At 43.5% G+C, this 17,872-nt stretch overlaps 1 protein-coding gene across 2 annotated transcripts in view; it reads left to right on the top strand.

The window, feature by feature from the left end:
• The window catches only part of PNPT1 (polyribonucleotide nucleotidyltransferase 1), a 31,879-nt gene extending 18,883 nt beyond the window's left edge, over positions 1 to 12,996 (top strand). For both annotated transcript variants that reach the window (XM_035110938.2, XM_035110939.2), the window contains exons 16-28: positions 945 to 1,011; positions 1,095 to 1,184; positions 1,713 to 1,766; positions 1,871 to 1,980; positions 3,452 to 3,523; positions 3,619 to 3,682; positions 6,169 to 6,252; positions 7,432 to 7,515; positions 9,403 to 9,509; positions 10,055 to 10,110; positions 10,376 to 10,454; positions 11,024 to 11,071; positions 12,676 to 12,996. In XM_035110938.2, the coding sequence (XP_034966829.1) occupies positions 945 to 1,011; positions 1,095 to 1,184; positions 1,713 to 1,766; positions 1,871 to 1,980; positions 3,452 to 3,523; positions 3,619 to 3,682; positions 6,169 to 6,252; positions 7,432 to 7,515; positions 9,403 to 9,509; positions 10,055 to 10,110; positions 10,376 to 10,454; positions 11,024 to 11,071; positions 12,676 to 12,831 (1,071 nt within the window). In that variant the 3' untranslated portion in view covers positions 12,832 to 12,996. The remainder of the gene's footprint in view (positions 1 to 944; positions 1,012 to 1,094; positions 1,185 to 1,712; positions 1,767 to 1,870; positions 1,981 to 3,451; positions 3,524 to 3,618; positions 3,683 to 6,168; positions 6,253 to 7,431; positions 7,516 to 9,402; positions 9,510 to 10,054; positions 10,111 to 10,375; positions 10,455 to 11,023; positions 11,072 to 12,675) is intronic.
• The last annotated feature ends 4,876 nt before the right edge of the window (positions 12,997 to 17,872 follow it).

The following is a 17,872-nucleotide window of genomic DNA, read 5'->3' as shown; positions in this document are numbered from 1 at the left end:
ACTCTAAGTAAAGCTACTTTAACTGTTAAAATTATCACTTCGAATTACAGTGGTGCCTCGTAAGACGAATTTAATTCGTTCCAGGACTCAATTCGTCCTACGAAAAATTCGTCCTGCGAGTCGCAGTTTCCCATAGGAATGCATTGAAACTTAATCAATGCCATTCCTATGGGCTCCGGGGGACTGGCGGCGGCATGGGATGGGGCTTCGGAGAAGGCGCAGAACTTCTCCGAAGCCCCGTCTGATGCCGGCTGTGTGCGAGGTGGCGGGGGGGAAGCGCTTCTCCCCGCTGCCACCTCCTGCCTGCCTTCCCCGGGGGACGGAGTCGAAGCGTGGTGGGCGCTGCTTGCCCCCGCCTGTCTTCCCTGGGCCAAGGGGAAGACAGGCAGGGGCAGCCACCACACCGCCGCGCTTCGGCTCCGTTCCCCCGTCAAAGGAAGATCAACTGTCAGCTTCCTGCGCTGACAGCTGATCTTCGTTTGCCGCCTTCCCGTGCTACATTCTATGGCCGCACTTCGCAAGAAAACCTCGTCGTCTTGCGAATGCCTCGCGCAACGCAAAACTCTTTCGTCTTGCGAGTTTTTCATTGTGCGAGGCCTTCGTCTTGTGAGGTACCACTGTATAGTCCAAGTATTCACTCTGATCTACTTAAGATTGTTGCTTTCATTAGGTGTGCATAACTCGGCATAGGATAAGCCAGATAATTTATTTTTTAAAGGTCATATTGTTTTCGTGACGACTGTGAAAGTGTACAACTTAAAATATGTGGCTGAAATATTATTCCTAAGGGTAGCATATTTATAACTCTGCAAATGACTCATTGCATGAGCATATTTTTATCCTTTTGGGTGAATTCCATGGATGTTTGCCTTGAAATGAATGCTGACAATCAGAAAACCATCATACTGACTTTCTCTCCTTCTTGATATATTAAAATTTTGCAGTTTCCTCCATACGCAACTAACGAGATTGGCAAAATTACTGGCATGAATAGACGAGAGCTTGGCCATGGTGAGTAAGAATAGAAGAAGCTGAATATTTAGACTGAAACTGAATTACTCCTTATAATTCACAACATGATTTTTTACTTGTAGGTGCACTTGCAGAGAAGGCTTTGAAGCCTGTGATTCCCAGTGAATTCCCTTTCACAATAAGGGTTACTTCAGAAGTGCTAGAGTCAAATGGTATTTGATTTTTATTATTTAGCTATTGCTCCGAATATGTGGGTGGAATTTAACTTAGCGCTAAGCAGATCCTTCCATTGGGCAAGCAGAAATGCTTGCGCTGATGAAGCTATCTCCCCTCGCCCCCACGCCTATGATTTGAAATCTGGCAGGGCCCTTATCACAAGGCGAATGGGAAGGGCAAAGCAGGAGGTCCACCACTGTTACTTTTGCAGATTTTGCCCTTTTTTAGAAGGCGCAAGGGATCGTGAATTGGCTAATGGGCTTTGGGCTAATGTTTGTGGATTTCATTCGGGACTCCCTACTCTTTTCCCCCATAATTTGAGCACATATCTTTAGACCATTTACCGTTGCGGACGTTGGCTGAAATTTCTGAACTGCAGCAAAACGGTGCAAAAGAAAACCACCTATGCCAGGGAAAAATGTAAATCATACGATGACAAACGGTTGTCCATTTCTTTTGTGTTGCTAAGAAACTTATTTATTTGCAGATGGTTGATAGCCTAAGCTTGTGGTTTCTGTTTCCAGGATCATCGTCAATGGCTTCTGCTTGTGGTGGGAGCCTGGCACTGATGGATGCAGGTATTCCAGAAAGAAGAATTCCTATTTGAGGATGTGTTTATGCATGGGTCAGTGGAGAAGTGTCGCCAAAACTCAGAAATGCATAATTTCTCTTTTATTGTTAGGGGTCCCAATATCGTCTCCTGTCGCAGGTGTTGCTGTTGGTTTGGTTTCCAGGTCTAATTCTGAAAAAAATGGAGACATTGAGGATTATCGCTTGCTAACAGACATTCTGGTAAGAGTGCCTAATTGAGTCTGTTTCTCAGTATTAAAAGTATTAATACTCTAGCTTAAAACTCAGACCTGCGACATATCTAAATTATAGGTAATTGTGCACAAATTGGCAATAACACGTGGCTTGGAGGCTTGGCTATGAATCTGGAAGCCCTCATTTTGAACCTCTCTTCTGTTATGAATTCAGACAAACTACCATCTCTTCTCCTTAATCCCTTCCATCTGCAATATGAGATACTAATGCAGGCTTGCTTTACAGGATTACAGGATCCCCTATATGAAGTGCTTTGGATAGCGCAAAATGATTATAAAAGTTCCCAGTGTTTACTATTAGTTCATGTTGGAGAATGCATAGCGTTTACATGCAGAACAGCCACCTTAACACTTCATTAGTAGCCACAATGCTAAAATGGGGAATAATAATTTGATGTCCTACTGTACCCGGTACCTGATTTGACATTAATGTTTTTGATCACATTGACTGGCAATTGTTCAAAATCTGCCGTCTGTGCAAGAAATCTTCCACATCTGAAACAGAACTCACAATCACAGAATCGAATTAGATCAGTAGTTTTCAACCAGTGTGCCATGGCACCCTGGGGTGCCTTGAACGATGGTCAGGGGTGCTGTGGGCAACACTGGCCTCTGTCCTTCCCTCCCTCCTTTGATGCCCTCTCACGTCTCTGCCTCCAAAAGGCTTGCACAGCTGTTTGTTGCAGCAGCCCTGGATACAAGCTCCCCAGGCGAATGGTGGCTCTGGGGCTGGACAGAGGTGCTGGTTGCCGGGAGCTGAGGCAGCTCAGAGGCTAGTGGTGGATGCAGTGGCCGCCCGGAGGACTCCCAAGGAGAGGGGGGAGGAAAGGAGGCTGAGTGAACACTCCACAAGGGAGGGTGTTTGAAAAAGGGTGAGAGGCTGCCATCTCGGCAGGCAAGGGGTGACATAACTGGGTTCCTGAGCCCCACAAGGGTGCGGCAGAACAAATGTAGTTGGTCAAGGGACCCATGGACTCAAAAAGGTTGAAGACCTCTGCATTGGATGTATACATGAATTGGTATACAGTAATTGTGTCTGCTTACCTGAAATCTTGGAAATCATAGATGAAGCTAGTATTCTCTAATAGAATTCTTACCACTTTCATTGGCTTAAAATAAGCTGAAGCTTGTAGTGCAGTTGTATTCAAACTCTTATACAAAATACCCCTACTTTGTTATCTGACATTGTCCAAGGAAACCATGAAACCATTATTTAGGGGACTTCTGCTAAAAGTTCCTCAGACAGGCACCGACTGTGAAAATATGTTGCAAGTATAGGTTTTGTGGTTGCAGCCGAAATGTAGGAATTGTTTTAACCTATTGTGGTAGAATTTGCATCCCTCTATTATGTTCAGGGCTGGGATGTCGGTTTTTGGGGGTCTGTGAGTAGAACCTCTGTGGCCTTGGAAAGACATTTGGCATATATTTATTTTCTGCAGGGAATAGAGGATTATCATGGTGATATGGACTTCAAAATGGCTGGAACGAATAAAGGAATCACTGCCTTACAGGTATCCTCCTCCAATCCTCTTAATTTGAAATAAAACTCTGTTCCAGAAAAAACGATGCTGTTGATAGTTTAACTTTTTCACTTGTGTATCATTAGGCTGATATCAAGCTACCGGGGATACCCCTAAAAATTGTGATGGAAGCGATTCAGCAAGCCACGGGTGAGTGTAGAGGCCATGGCTTTTGATTTTCACTGCCGTTTCGATAATTTCCCATGAAATGGACAATCAGCCCTGTTAGAACAGGATAGGTTAATACAGTACAGTAAATCCTTATCAGTGCCCACCATAATATCGCTGACTCGGCTATTATATTTAGGTGGTGCTCTTTGAGGTAAAGCCTTCTAAAGAAAAGCCTCTTGAAAGCTTCTGAAATGGCATGCATACTGTCCCTACATACCAGGGGCAGAACCTCAGGCCTACAAACATGCTTTTGCCCGATTTGAAAGTGTTTGGATGTCAGGTACATCTTGCTTGCCTGGGTGAAGGACAAGCACATGCTTACTGCACAGAGGTAACAGTCACATTTCGTTGCTCTGTCTGCTTTTGCCTCTGGCCCTGGCATGCAGTCTATAAGAGGCTGCCCATGATGCCATGGGGGCAGGGGGGCGGTTGCCCACCTTTGCTGTGTCGCTATATGGTATCCCATGGGCAGTCCTTTTTTTGTGTTCCCTACAATTGGTAGCCTTACTGGTAGTGCTGTCATCCCCTGTGTTTCCGTAGAGTTTCTCCAACCTTGAGCACCAAGCTATTGTTGGACTACAACTCCCATCGTCCCTAGCTAGCAGGACCAGTGGTCCAAGGGATGATGGGAGTTGTAGTCCACCAACAGCTGGGGAGCCAGGCATGAGAAGCACTGCATGGCATGTGAGAAGGGTTTCTGTGATGGCCCTTCTCCTCTGAGGTGACCTCCCCTCTTGAGTGTACCTTGAACCATTACTGTAATGTAGGCTTCCTCAAACTCGGCCCTCCAGATGTTTTGAGACTACAATTCCCATTATCCCTGACCACTAGTCTTGCTAGCTAGGGATCATGGGAGTTGCTAGCTAGGGACCAAAAACATCTGGAGGGTTGAGTTTGAGGAAGCCTGTTGTAATGCTTTTCAGCAATTCATCAAGATGGGCCTCTTCACCTAGGTCTATGGTTGAGTGGACGTATTGCCACCTTTGCTTTGATACTGGTCATTTTTGTGTTTTTGTTCGGTGATTTTCATATTTTTGCAACCTGCCCTAGGCCCATTTGCACTATGAGCACAAATAATAAATTAACAAATCACTGCCCTGGTTTTGCCTTTTGAGGATGTCTGGTTAAAATTGCTGGTGTAACAAGCAGTCATTGTTAGACACAGGAAGTTCAGTGTTGTGATAGGAATAATTTTGATGTGTGAATTAAAAAAAAACCATTTCATTGGTAAAATGTATAGTTTCTTATGTGCCAGGTAAATTGGTTGTCTCTTTTTCCAGTGTTTAAAAGTTAGAAGTCTTATTAACTTTCTCAACTTTGGGTTCTGAGATGTTGGACTACAACCCCCATCATCCATAGTCAGCAGGGGCAGCGGTCAGGGCTGATGGGAGTGGTAGTCCAACAACATCTGGGAATCCAAGTTTGAGAAATGCTGGCATAAAGGTTTAGATGGTTGATTTACCAATTAGAAATAATTAAATATTGCAAACCTAACTCCATATTGGGCAGCTTTCACTAGCCTGTTGCCTCTAGAGGTTCTGTATTGCAGTTCCCACCTGCTTCATGCTGGCTGGGGAGCTATAGTCAGAAACATCTGGAGGGCACCAGGTTGGTGAAGGCTGGTATGGGGAAAACACCTTATGGATTCGCAGCTGCATAATCTGCTTTGATACTCTTTGGCTTACAGCTTAGCCATATTTCTTCCCGGTCAAACTGTTGTTTATAGGCAGTGAACTCTGCCCACCCAGCGTGATTTCTGTTTCTGAAGAAGAAAGCTGGATTGCTCTCATTTCTCTCAGGAAAGCAATATTGCTTTCTTTGCATCTGCTAGCCTGCTTGCAGAAAAAGCCGTGTGTTAGAGAAAGAGTTCTATGTGACATAAGCAAATGTGACCAATTCCAAGCAAGGCGTTCATTGAAATAAATTTGAAGTGGGGGGGAGGTTTCTACCTAAGTAACATATGGTGGCCCATTATTTAGATGAACTTGTGATTGCACTGGGTGTTGTGTTTTTGTATTCCAAGAATCAGCTTCAGAAGTCACACACGCACAGTCAACACAAAAGCTTACTCCAAGGAATAAGGATTCATTATTGCACAGTGATTTAAGTGCTCTGTAGTGTAATGTGCTTCACCTGGGGGAGGGAGATGTAGGGCTTTTTAAAACGCACTGGAAATAATGCACAGAGCTGGACAGAAGATCCTGCTGCCCTAAATGCTTTTATGAAGCATAAAACTGGAAACAATTCTGCTCTTTTATTGAACAATGCAGCTCCCCAAAAGTGCCTCAAACCCTTGCTGTGCAGCTGCGTACAAAAGTTTTGCTTGATTAGTCATGTTAGAAGCATTAGGGAAGAAAGGAAGGTTTCCTTGCAACAAAACAGAGTTTTTTTAAAAAAATGAAAGCATTTAACATGTGTGTTCTATATTTAAACTAGAAGGGTTTGTGTGTGTTTTTCTCCCTTAGTGGCAAAGAGAGAAATATTGCAAATTATGAACAAAACGATTGCAAAACCTAGAGCAAGCAGAAAAGAGAACGGACCACTTGTAGGTAATAGCATTTGTAACTAACTGTACGTGTTCTGAGAGGTGGGGTGGGGAGTGCAGTTGGAGGACCAAAGTTCTCGCAGGTGTGCAAACCATGCCTTTTAAGAACAGTGGTTGGTGTTCAAGGATACATCCCATAGTTGTCAGCCTATGCAGGCATTACTTCTTAGATTAGAACCTTTCTTTCAAGTTAATTTCTAATTCAGTATAGCCTTACGTTTCTTAAATGCATATTTCACTTCCCACTACAAAAGTCCTGAAAGGAACTACAACGAAAGTAGAAATTCAATAACAAAAGTCACATAAGCATGTTAAAAAATTATTCAGGATACAGTACTATTAAAGGCTTCATCCGTATCATAACCACCCCCACCCCCAAGATGAACACCAGAAACAGGACAAAACTTCCAATCATGTAATTCCATTTGAAACAACTTTTGTTGGGATTAAGTTTCATTGTTTTTAGAAGAAGAAAAATCTGCCCTGATTTTTTTTATAGTTTATGAGTATGGCACTTCTTCCTTGTGTGTTTTATTATGCCATGTCTAAAATAAGCTAAATAATGCTGGTTTGTAAACATCAACTTGGCTGGTTATATCTGGCGAGTAAGAATCACTTCCAGGTGATCAGGCAGGGAGTAAACATTTGTAAATTCAGGGTAAATTTTCTTTATACTTTATTTCAGACTGCTAGTATGGCAAAGCACGCCCCCTCCTATTTTTGTGAACTAATGAATTTTAACTTAGAAGGCTACCATAAAGTAATGGCATCTTTTGAGCTGAAAAATTATGTTTTTAAGATCAAAGTTTAGGTCCCGAATTCCCTTCTATTCATGAAAGGGCTTTTGATCTAACAGAGGATCCTGCTGGCAGAAAGAAGAAATGTAGCTTTTCCTGATTCCTCCTGCAATCTCATATCCATTTTTTGTGGGGCAGAAGGGAGTTGCATGGGAAATCAGGATGTCGCCTCCCCTCATCTCCTGGTAGGAGTGTCCCATGAATGGAACCTTTATTCCCATTGGAGAAAATGAGTTCCAGAACGATGCCACAATATTTTAAGTCTCTAAAAATGTTAACATGTTTATGTACAGCCAGGAAAAAAGTATTGTGGGGGTGGGGGTGGGTGGAAAGCCCTTGATCCTATTATTGCAACAAATTTCTCATTTAAACTCTTTGCGTTTCAGAAAATGTTCAGGTGCCATTATCAAAAAGGGCAAGATTTGTTGGCCCTGGAGGTTATAATTTAAAAAAACTTCAAGCTGAAACTGGTGAGTCTTCCAGTCTTCCTTGCTTTTTGATGTGTACGTTTGCCAATTTATTAAATTATCCTTTCCTCCCCCCCCCCAAGATGAAGCACATGCCTTTCTCTATAGGGAGGGGCGCTTTGCATATATAGCTGTACTCGCAAAGTTGATAATGCAGTGATAACAAACAAAGGTTTTCATTTTCTTTTGGCCATGTGCTTTTGGAATGTAGAGTTAGAAGGGACCACAAGGGTCATCTAACCCAGTGTTTCTCAACCATTTTTGGGCCAAGGCACATTTGTTCCATGAAAAAAATCACGAGGCACACCACCATTAAAAAAGTTAAAAAATTTAACTTTGTGCCGCCCTATATTGACTATATAATTATGACTGTAAGAAACACTTGCCAATTGCTGTGTTGGTTGCAATCTCCTGTAATAAGGCTTCACAAGCCGCTGATTTCTCTGCCAGCACAATCATTTGCTCAGCAAGTTTCAGGTTGAGCTTATCCAGCCAGCTTCTTTAAGTTTGTCTAAAACCACCCTCCCGTGGTGGTGGCTGTTGAGAGCTGCGCTCGCCCCGCGTCATGACCCGGCCGGCTTCCTTTCCGGCGGGTCAGTGCTATGCATTGGCGGCCGCCAGGCACGTGACAATGCAAATCGCCCTTCTCGTCGCCGCACGTCGCCGCACACCAGCCAGCGTCTCGCAGCACACTAGTGTGCCGCGGAACAGCGGTTGAGAAACGCTGATCTAACCCAACCCCCTGTGATGGCAGGAATCTCAACTAAAGCATCCCTGACAGATGGCCATCCAACCTCTGCTTAAATCCCCCCAAGGAAGGAGAGTCCACAACCTCTCAAGAGAGTCCGTTCCACTGTCTAAAAGCTCTTGTTGTTGTTTAATCGTTTGGTCGTGTCCGACTCTTTGTGACTCCATGGACCAGAGCACGCCAGGCACTCCTGTCTTCCACTGCCTCCTGCAGTTTGGTCAGACTCATGTTGGTAGCTTCGAGAACACTATCCAACCATCTCGTCCTCTGTCTTTCCCTTCTCCTTGTGCCCTCCATCTTTCCCAACTTCAGGGTCTTTTCCAAGCTCTTACAAATATTAAAATTTGTACTGCTGCTTAGTTGGGATCACCTTTCATGAAACTTGAAGCCATTGGTTTAGGTCCTACGCTCCGGAGCAGGAGAAAACAAGTTTGCTCCATCTTCAAACATGATAGCCCTTTAGATATTGAAGATGGCTATTGTATCCCCCCTCTGTCTCCTCTTTCCAGGCTAAAGATACCTGTAGACTCTTTCCCTGTCCCATGAAAACTTTCCCTACTTTGCACTTCCTGCTGTTAACCTTAACAACAGCCAATACCTTCCAGAGTTTCCTTAAGCTAGTTGGCTTCAATTTCCTGCGGAAGACTTGGATGCCATTGGCATCCTTCATTATAGTTAACAACATGGAGGAGAATTCATTCATAGCGGAGATGAGCAAGAAGGTACATTGGGACCTACTGGCAGATCTCTTTGCAGTAGATTGGCAAGGAGATTCCCGACACCCAGTAGCAGCAAGATTACTTTCCCATTGACATTTAGGCTAGTGAGAGGCAGCGAGCAAGAGTGGAATTTTCTGTCCATAAGGACTGTGAGTTCAGCTCCGTTGTGGAATGGAGAACAAATTTCTAGGCTCAGAATCTGCTCACTTGTCTCAGGAATCTGCAGAGTAGATCCAGCAAGTCTGAATCTGTCTGCTCCTGCCTCTTGATCCTACGTTGACGATTTGAGCGTTACGTTTTCGCCCCTTGATTCCTACACATCTATAGCACCAGTGTTGAGTCACTTAACAATTCTTGTACAAAACCACCCAATCTTTCCCCCCCCCCGGCAGTGTTGATTTTATCCACATTTTTATCCTCCAGGGGTAACCGTTAGCCAAATAGACGAAGAGACCTTTTCCGTATTTGCTCCAACGCCATCCGCTATGCATGAAGCACGAGAATTTATTACCGAAATCTGCAAAGATGATGTAAGTGCATATTTTAAGGATTTTGATATATTGTGCATATTTTTCATGTATCAATATCCATCTCTTAATATAGGTATGGCTGCTTTTCCTGCCTTAAAGCCGATTAGATAGGGTGTGCTAAAACATATAACTAAGATATGATGACCACAGTCCATAGAGCTACAGTGGTTCCTCCGGTTACCAACTTAATTCGTTCCGGGGGTCTGTTTGTAACCTTGAAACCATTCTTAACATGAGACTCACTTTTGCTAATGGCGCCTCCCGCCGGCACGCAACTTCCGCTCACATCCAGGGGCAAAGTTCGCAACCGGGAGCATCTACTTCCGGGTTAGCAGAGCTCGTAACCCGAAGCATTCGTAAGGAGGACGGTACATAACATGAGGTTCCACTGTATTAGAAAGGGCTTGTTGATGCCCAGTGCAAACTTAGCGTTTTTCATCAAGCAGCAGGTCTTGTGCCGAATCACACACACACATCCTTTAAATTCCAGATTCCTTGGTTTTGCAGAACTAGTCATTCATCTCTTTCTGGTTTGTTTCTTGTAGCAGGACTATCAGTTGGAATTCGGAGCTATTTATACAGCCACAATAACAGAACTGAGGTAAGAGAAACTAATCAGGTTATAATGAGTAATGATCCACTAAGCTCACTGGGTGATATTGGGCTAGTCATTGCCTCTTAGTCCAGCCTACCTCAACAAGCCTGCAAAAAATAAGGTGGTTCTTTTATCCTGCCCAAGAATAGAGGAATGTGTGGAACAGGCTTAGCTTCATCTAAGTAAGGATATATGGTATTGTGCAACACAAGCCCTCTCATTGCATTCTGTTGACGTAAAGCAAGTTCTACTCTCTCTTTTTTAAATGCAGAGATAGTGGGGTGATGGTAAAATTGTACCCAAACATGACTCCTGTTCTACTTCACAACTCTCAACTGGATCAAAGAAAGGTATTTATTTTTCCTTCAGTAGTGGCTGAGCTGTGCTTTGGTGCTTTGCCTATTTCCTGTGCCATTACTGTGGAGATGTGGTGCTCAGGAAGCTGTGCTAATAAGTCAAGAAGTCTGCCTTTTGGCCATGCTTATCAGAAGAGTCATTTGAGGCAGGAGCAACCTAGCTAGTAAGTGTACAGCCAATATCCAGCGATGACCACCTGCTGATGGAGTGGAACTTTTCATTTCTTTCCACCACCATCCCAGACCCCCCCCCCCTGCCCCAAATTTGCTCCAACTGGTCCTCTAGAGTGCGTGGGGAACTGCAGTGGGGAGGAGATGATGGAATGTGCTATGTTCCATCTCATCCATTATTTTAAAGGTTTGGCCCCATTGATGTGTGCTATTACTGTCACATGAATGGGTCGTTCTGACCATAGTGGCCACTTAGAGAATATTGCAGTTACATGTTAACACCAAGCGAACGGAAGATGGAAAGGTAAAAGAATAATAATTCATGCCCCAGGAGAGTAGGATTTCCCGGCAAATAATTGGATAAAAATAATGATATTGACCCTCTGTTCTAGATTAAACATCCCAGTGCTCTTGGATTAGAAGTTGGCCAAGAAATCCAGGTAAACGTTAAACCAATATATGAACATCCTCTAGGTGTTTTTCAATTGTCTAAAAAGGTTAATGTGTATGTAAACTCAATGGACACCATCCATAAACTGTTCCTTTTGCTCCGCTAGCATTTCATTAGGTTACGTAATAGATCGCTGCTATGCTATATGATTTCTGCTGTTCATGTACCACTGTCCTTATAATGCACGTGTGGCGGCAAAGTGGGATTGTTTGGGATGAGAGTATGTGCCTGTTCAGGTGTCCACAAATCCTCTTGCCAGGGGTGAATTCTCCTGGCTCTCTGGAATGTAGAGCACTGAAGCACAGATTCCCCTCCCCAGAGCTCTCATTCACACTGTGCTTCAGATAAGGTGAGAAAACAGCAGGGATCTCTTCCCAGAAGTGGGACAAATGTTCTCCATACATTAGTGCAAATTAGAGAAGACCCCCTCCCTTCCTTTCTCCTAGCTCTCCTGTGCTTGCCAGAGGATTCAGAGGAGGGAAGTGGGTCACTGGTGACTATAAATAGTAGCTGGCTAGTAAACTGACTCAATATTGGGGGGAATCTTGTGGCGAGTTTTCTCTCTTCATTTTTCATACCCCTCTGGCTTGATAGTAGGGCTGTCCTTCTGCATTTCCACTTGGGACAGGGTCTGCCTTGAGGTGGGAGGCCTGTTTCTGAGATGCACCATTTCCAACTGCGAGAGGGCCTTGTCCTTATTAAATGATCCTCCGCACATAGAAAACTGGTCTGTTGGGGGAGAATCAAAGAATTTCAGAGTTGGAAGGGGCCGTGAGGATCATCTTGTCCAACCCCCTAAGCTAGAACTGTTGTCTGTGCTCAGTGTGTTTGTATGTAGGAACATCCTGTTAGGTGAAGCCCCACTTGAAAGCAGGACTATGGGAAAAGGGTGAAAGAGGGGGGGGGTTGATAGGTATATATTCTTGTCTCATACAATCGCACAGGTCCATGTACATACATCGCAAAGGCTCGGTTTGGACATCATGCTAAACCAAAGTGTGGCTCAGTGTGAATGAGCAAATGTGTAGGCTCTTGGACTGGAGACTCTCGCTGCTTAGCTCCTCCTGGTTGTTTTGCTGTAAGCCATGGTTTGGCTTAATGTGTTGTCTGAACCCAGGCTCTTTCCACACAAACCAAAGGTTGTAACCAAGGTTCGTAATGTGGTTCAAAGCTCATGGTGAGCGAGGCCAAAGTCAACACTCTCCATGGTCCAAAACAGAAAATGGGGCCGGGCCACAAGGCCTTCATTCACTTGCGATGGTACACTCACAAAAGTCTTCCTGCGCAAGGTATTCCTTGTTTTCTGAAATTGCTTAGTGTGGCAGTAGGAAATCCTCAAATGTTATTACTGTACTGTAGTAGAAAAGAAAGGGAAGCCTTTTCACTATTGAGGCTTGCAGTCATACCAAAGATGTCCTATTTCTAAAATCACTTGAGTATCTCTTATGGGTTATTATTAATACTGCCTGCCTATATTGTAAAAGTAAATAGTTAAAAATAGGATTTTAAAAAAATATATAAGGTGTTTTAATTTTATTCCGATGTGTCAAATCCCCTTACAGACTATAAATGCCATTTCTTCCCAATGAACAGGTGAAATATTTTGGGCGTGATCCTACGGACGGCAGAATGAGGCTTTCAAGGAAAGTGCTTCAGTCTCCAGCTACATCAGTTGTTAAAACACTTAGTGACAAAAGCAATATAGTTGTGGGAGGTGCCATTCCAGAGCCTGCCAGTTCAACATCGTAGCAACTTTTATTCGGAAGTGTAGGAATCTTTCTGGACTTATCAATGCTGTGACCCTCTGACAAGAGACTAAATTGTTGTGAAATGACAGGTTCTTATCATGCAGGTTTGTATACCACACAGAGAAATATTTTAAATTTTGTATAAAGATCTGTGGATATCAGTTCATTTTCTGTTGTTTGAGTCTTTTTCTTTTCCCCTCATAGATTTTTTTCATTTTGAAAAGCATGCCCATAGCAACACCTCTATAAATTATGTAAAACTTGAAACAACACTTCCAAGTAGCTGGACTAACTGTTTCCAGACAATAAGAAAAGAAAACTGCCTACTACTTAATAATACCTTTTGTTGCTCAAGAGGTGTTTTGAAGGTACACATGTATGTATGTGTGTGCGCACACACAGCTGTCTTCTGTATATTGTTCGGCTTGCAAGAATGTCTTTAAAAAATCCAAACAGCTCATTCTCTCGCATAACAGAAAATGACCTCCGTGATCTATTTAACTCTGCAGTAGGCTTTGCTTTGAAACCCTTTCAGTACAATTCTATTTGCATCTTTCCCATTAGAAACTAGTGACGATGGGACTGACTGCTATAAAATTGAGCAAACTGCGCAACACAACATTGCAGGTGAACATTTTAGCAAATGTGTATTTATAACTGAAGAAGAGCAATCTGGCTAATTTAGTGTGACTTTGAAAAATGGCAGGCTGATCCTATTATGAACATTTTTTAAAAATACATTTTCAGGAGAGGTCATCAAAGACAGTGTGACTTTTTTGTCTTTTGGTCATGCTGAACGTGTAACATTCATATATTTCACACTGGAATCAGGTCCTCAAGCTACCAGTTGAAAGATACAGTGGTGCCTCGCTAGACAAATTTAATTCGTTCCACGGGTCTTTTTTTTATAACGGAAAATTCGTCTAGCGAATCCCATAGGAATGCATTGAAATTTTTTTGAAATTTTTTTTGCCCATAGGAACACATTAATTGAATTTCAATGCATTCCTATGAGAAACCGCGATTCGCTAGACAATTTTTTTGTAAAACGAATTCGTCTAGCGTCTGCCTTTCGTTAAGCGGAAATTTTGTTAAGCAGGGCATTCGTTAAGCGAGGCACCACTGTACAGGTGGTTAGGAACAACCTTTGGGATGTGTAAAGAGTGGAGAGAGGTTGGCCCGTGGGCTGCCAACGTCTGTTCAGGAAAAACAAGATGAAAACTGAAATGGGTGCCTTAAAATGCAAATCCAATCATAGAAATCTGATAAATTTATTGAAGCTCTGGAAGCATTGCTGTAAATCTCTTGTGGTGTTATATTAGAAACAGTGAGCCTGCTGTTGTGTACAATAGCACAAGGAGAAAAGTAGGCAGAACACTCTTCTCCTCTTGGCCTCAGAATAAAAAAGACACACTAATTGCACGTACAGGGATGCACATTGTTAAATGTGACAATCTACCTTCCTGGGGGGGGGGGAGAGAGATGTTAAGTGTGAAGAACAACACAGGATGAGCAATACGAAACTGTCTCTAACCAGAAAGGAACCTTGCAAGATGTATGGATTTACTATGTTATTTTCATAAAATGCTAAGCTCCCAAGTGTGTGGTACGTTGAAATTATTGTTGCATATTGGGAGCTGCACTTCTCAGTAGAAGCGATAACCTAAATGTCAAAATGAACCAACAGCTGGAAGAAATATTGGGTGCTCTCCAGTGTTAAAACCATACGGAGAGTGCAGCTGTTGGCATCCGTCTGCCTTGAGAGACAATGGAGTGTGCCTCGGGGGGTGAAGTAAAGCCGCTGCATTAACAGCAGTGCTGTGACCTCCCTGGGGCACGAGGCTGCCCAGACGACAAAACCCCACTCTCAGCCTCATGGATATAGTCCAAAGGAAAGCAGAGCAATAAATTTGGCACCAGCTTGGCTGCCTGAGTTGCTGGAAGGAGGTGTAAAAGGCGCCTTCCAACTGTTTCGGATCTCCACTCCAGCCTTTTTTTCTCCTGAAGATATCCTGCGAGGCAGTGGAGGTTTAGGATCTGAGTTTTGGGCTGCCTTCCCAGGTTGATGAGCCCCATCTGCCCCTCACTCCCCACTATGGCAAGAGTGCAGAAACTGCCTACTTGACCATTGGACCCACTCTTGGTCTCATCCACGAGAGCATGTTTTCACATGCAGTGAGTCCCTAACTCACTGAGGTTTTGAGACACATCAACTACTCTCCCCTGGTTTAGCCATTCCCAGGGTGCGGCCGCTGTCACACGCTGACTGCTTCTAGGAGCCACAAGTGAAAGCTAAATGCAGAGTGGGGACCAAAGGTGGACGTTTTTCCTATCAAATACATCCAGGCTCAGACTGAGAGCAAATTCTGGAGGTAATCACTGTGAAGCATCTTTTGTTTGCTGATGCCAGAGAAGTCTTTTTAGCCTCTTCATTTAGCCCAGTGTTGACTGTAAGGAGAGCCCGGCTTGATCAGACCAAAGCCTCATCAAATCCTGTACTCTGGAGCCTAGGGGAAGCCTGCAAGCATGACATGAGCACAGTAGCAATTCCCTTATGGCAGCAGTGGGGCCCGGAGCAAAGGTGTGTGATGGGAGGGCATCCCAAAGGGTAGGTGCCATCAAACTAAATACAGTGGTACCTCTACTTACAAATGTTTCTACTTACGAACGGAGCTTCGTCCACCATCTTGGATGCGGTTTACATAGGATTTTTTCTACTTACGAATTTTTAGATAGGGTTGCTTCGACTTACGGTTTTTTTCTCCCAATGCATTCCTATGGGATTCGACTTACAATTTTTTCCGACTTACGAATGTGCGTTCGGAACGCATTAAATTCGTAAGTAGTGGTACCACTGTAGTGTCATTCCTATGTCACATGGAACGGGCCTCCTGATGAGATTGCTTTGCAATGGTATTGTGACCAAACCTGAGATCTTGCGATGAAGAAGGGACTAAAAAAAGGTTTAATGATGAATCTGAAGATTCATTTAATGATTGGTATCTGAACAAGTGTGCATGCACACGAAAGCTCATACCAATGACAAACTTAGTTGGTCTCTAAGGTGCTACTGGAATGATTTTTTTAAATTTTGTGATGAATAAAACAAATATTGCTTTTCTGCTGTTTGATCAAGGCTGTTATCCGCCCCCCTCTGTGTTTGTGTGTACACTAGGAAGTAAATCCCACTGTGTGCAGCCTGTGCGAGTTTATCTTGTCATCAGAACTATGATTCCCCAGCACTATAAACCTTTGGCTGGCCTGAGAAGCACTTCTTGGTTGTTGCATCTGTGCATTAAGTTTAGCTGGCAAGGTCATGCAGAGGGTATTCTCAGCAGCCGGAGGCTTGCCCCAATGAGTGTGTCTTTCATAAGTGGTGTAGGACCTCTCCCTGTTGCAGCTTGTTCCTGAAGCCTAAGGTTAAGGTGATCTCACATTTTATTTGCATAATTCGATATGCAAATATGTGTCACAACAAGCCCCGAGTCTAAACAACAGTGACTGGTTTGTTGGTCTCTGCATAGCCATCAGCTGCTCCAGTTTTAACCATTGAGACACGTCCTTCGTCTGGGAACTTAGTTGTAAGCACCTTGGGGAACAATAAAGGTGCTGAGGTGGAATTAACTTCTGAGTTGTTTAATATATAATTAGTCTAACACCCAGCATAGTATGAAGTTATGGACTATCCTTTAATGAAGGTGACATCATTTTGTGCATTAATTGTTCCTGGGGAAAAGGAAAAGAACTCCAATACTGCTATCCAAATAGTGTTTTCGTATCTACAGCGTTCTCAGTGGTCTGTAACTTCACAGTTTTAGGCTGCTGTATAACGGATATTCTGAGGACCGGGTTACGAGCTCCCGCAACTCAATGTTTCGTTTGAAGTTTGGTAGTAATTTTAGTTTCAATGGGAGAAAGTGGGACTGACTTTGGTGGATTTATTGTCCATTGATTTGAAATATTATGACTATGAGTCTCTAGCCAACTCAGTAATTTTAATTTACAGGGTTTTTTTGGGGGGGGGGGATAAGTGTTCTGTTGCAGTCAAGACTGCTCCAACCACAGAAGCGAACTAGGCCACTGCTTGGTGTGCAAAACATATTAGAAAGTCTTCATCTTATATACTCTTTGGAAAAGGCACACTGGAGCTCAGCAGTTCTTATGCAGATTGAAATCATTTATTGTTGTCCTCAGCTTCATTTTTAGTCCAGGATTTAGACCTAGTTTTAAAGGGAAATAAGCAACTAGCATGAATTAGAAAATAGTATTCTAATCAGTTATACTGCTTAGCATATCATAAAACACAACTGTATACAGCAGATCGGAATAGCCTTATGAATAAAAGCGAGAAAAGGAAGGTTCCATAAGTGTTCACAAGGTTATGGATTGCACAGTTTGATAATGCCTTTTCCAAATGTTTAATTCATCCAATAAAATAAAAATAAAAAAGAGGTCCCAGGGCAGGTATTAGCCCCTGCCAGGGGGCTGGAGATCGTAGGTGCCAGCCATGTATAGCCTGAATAACTAGAACTCTTGTCCGCACAGGGACATAATAGATATTGACAACAGCCAGATGTTTGTTATTTTAAAGAGACTGTGTTTTTGTGAATGAGATATCGTGAGCTTCATGGCTGAGTGGAGGGGGAGGATTTGAACCCTTGGCCTCCCAGATTCTAGCCTGACACTCTAACCCAAGTATCTTCAAACTTTTCAGACCCAGTTTTAACCCAAACATGCATTTGGGGAATCCATTTCCCCATCTTTTATTGTACGTTTGCATGGTGGTAGTGCTCCTGTTGCAGCCCATCTTGGATCAGGCCACAACCCACCTGTCGAAAGCCATGCTCTAACCACTACACCATACTAGCCAGACCCTTTTCCTGCTGCACCCCCCCCAAAAAATACTGGAGCCCCTTGGTATGTCCAACTCCCCATGCAAACTCCTCACCCTCACTAGGTAACCAGCATCACAAACGTCAAATGGATAAATGCCTTTATCGCTCTGCAGTTCCAGTCTGTGCACTATGCAATAGTTCTTTGTG

Source organism: Zootoca vivipara, chromosome 3, assembly GCF_963506605.1.
Source record: "Zootoca vivipara chromosome 3, rZooViv1.1, whole genome shotgun sequence".
NCBI lineage: Eukaryota > Metazoa > Chordata > Lepidosauria > Squamata > Lacertidae > Zootoca > Zootoca vivipara.
Note: the sequence above shows the minus strand (reverse complement) of the source record. Positions and strands in the feature narration are given on the sequence as shown.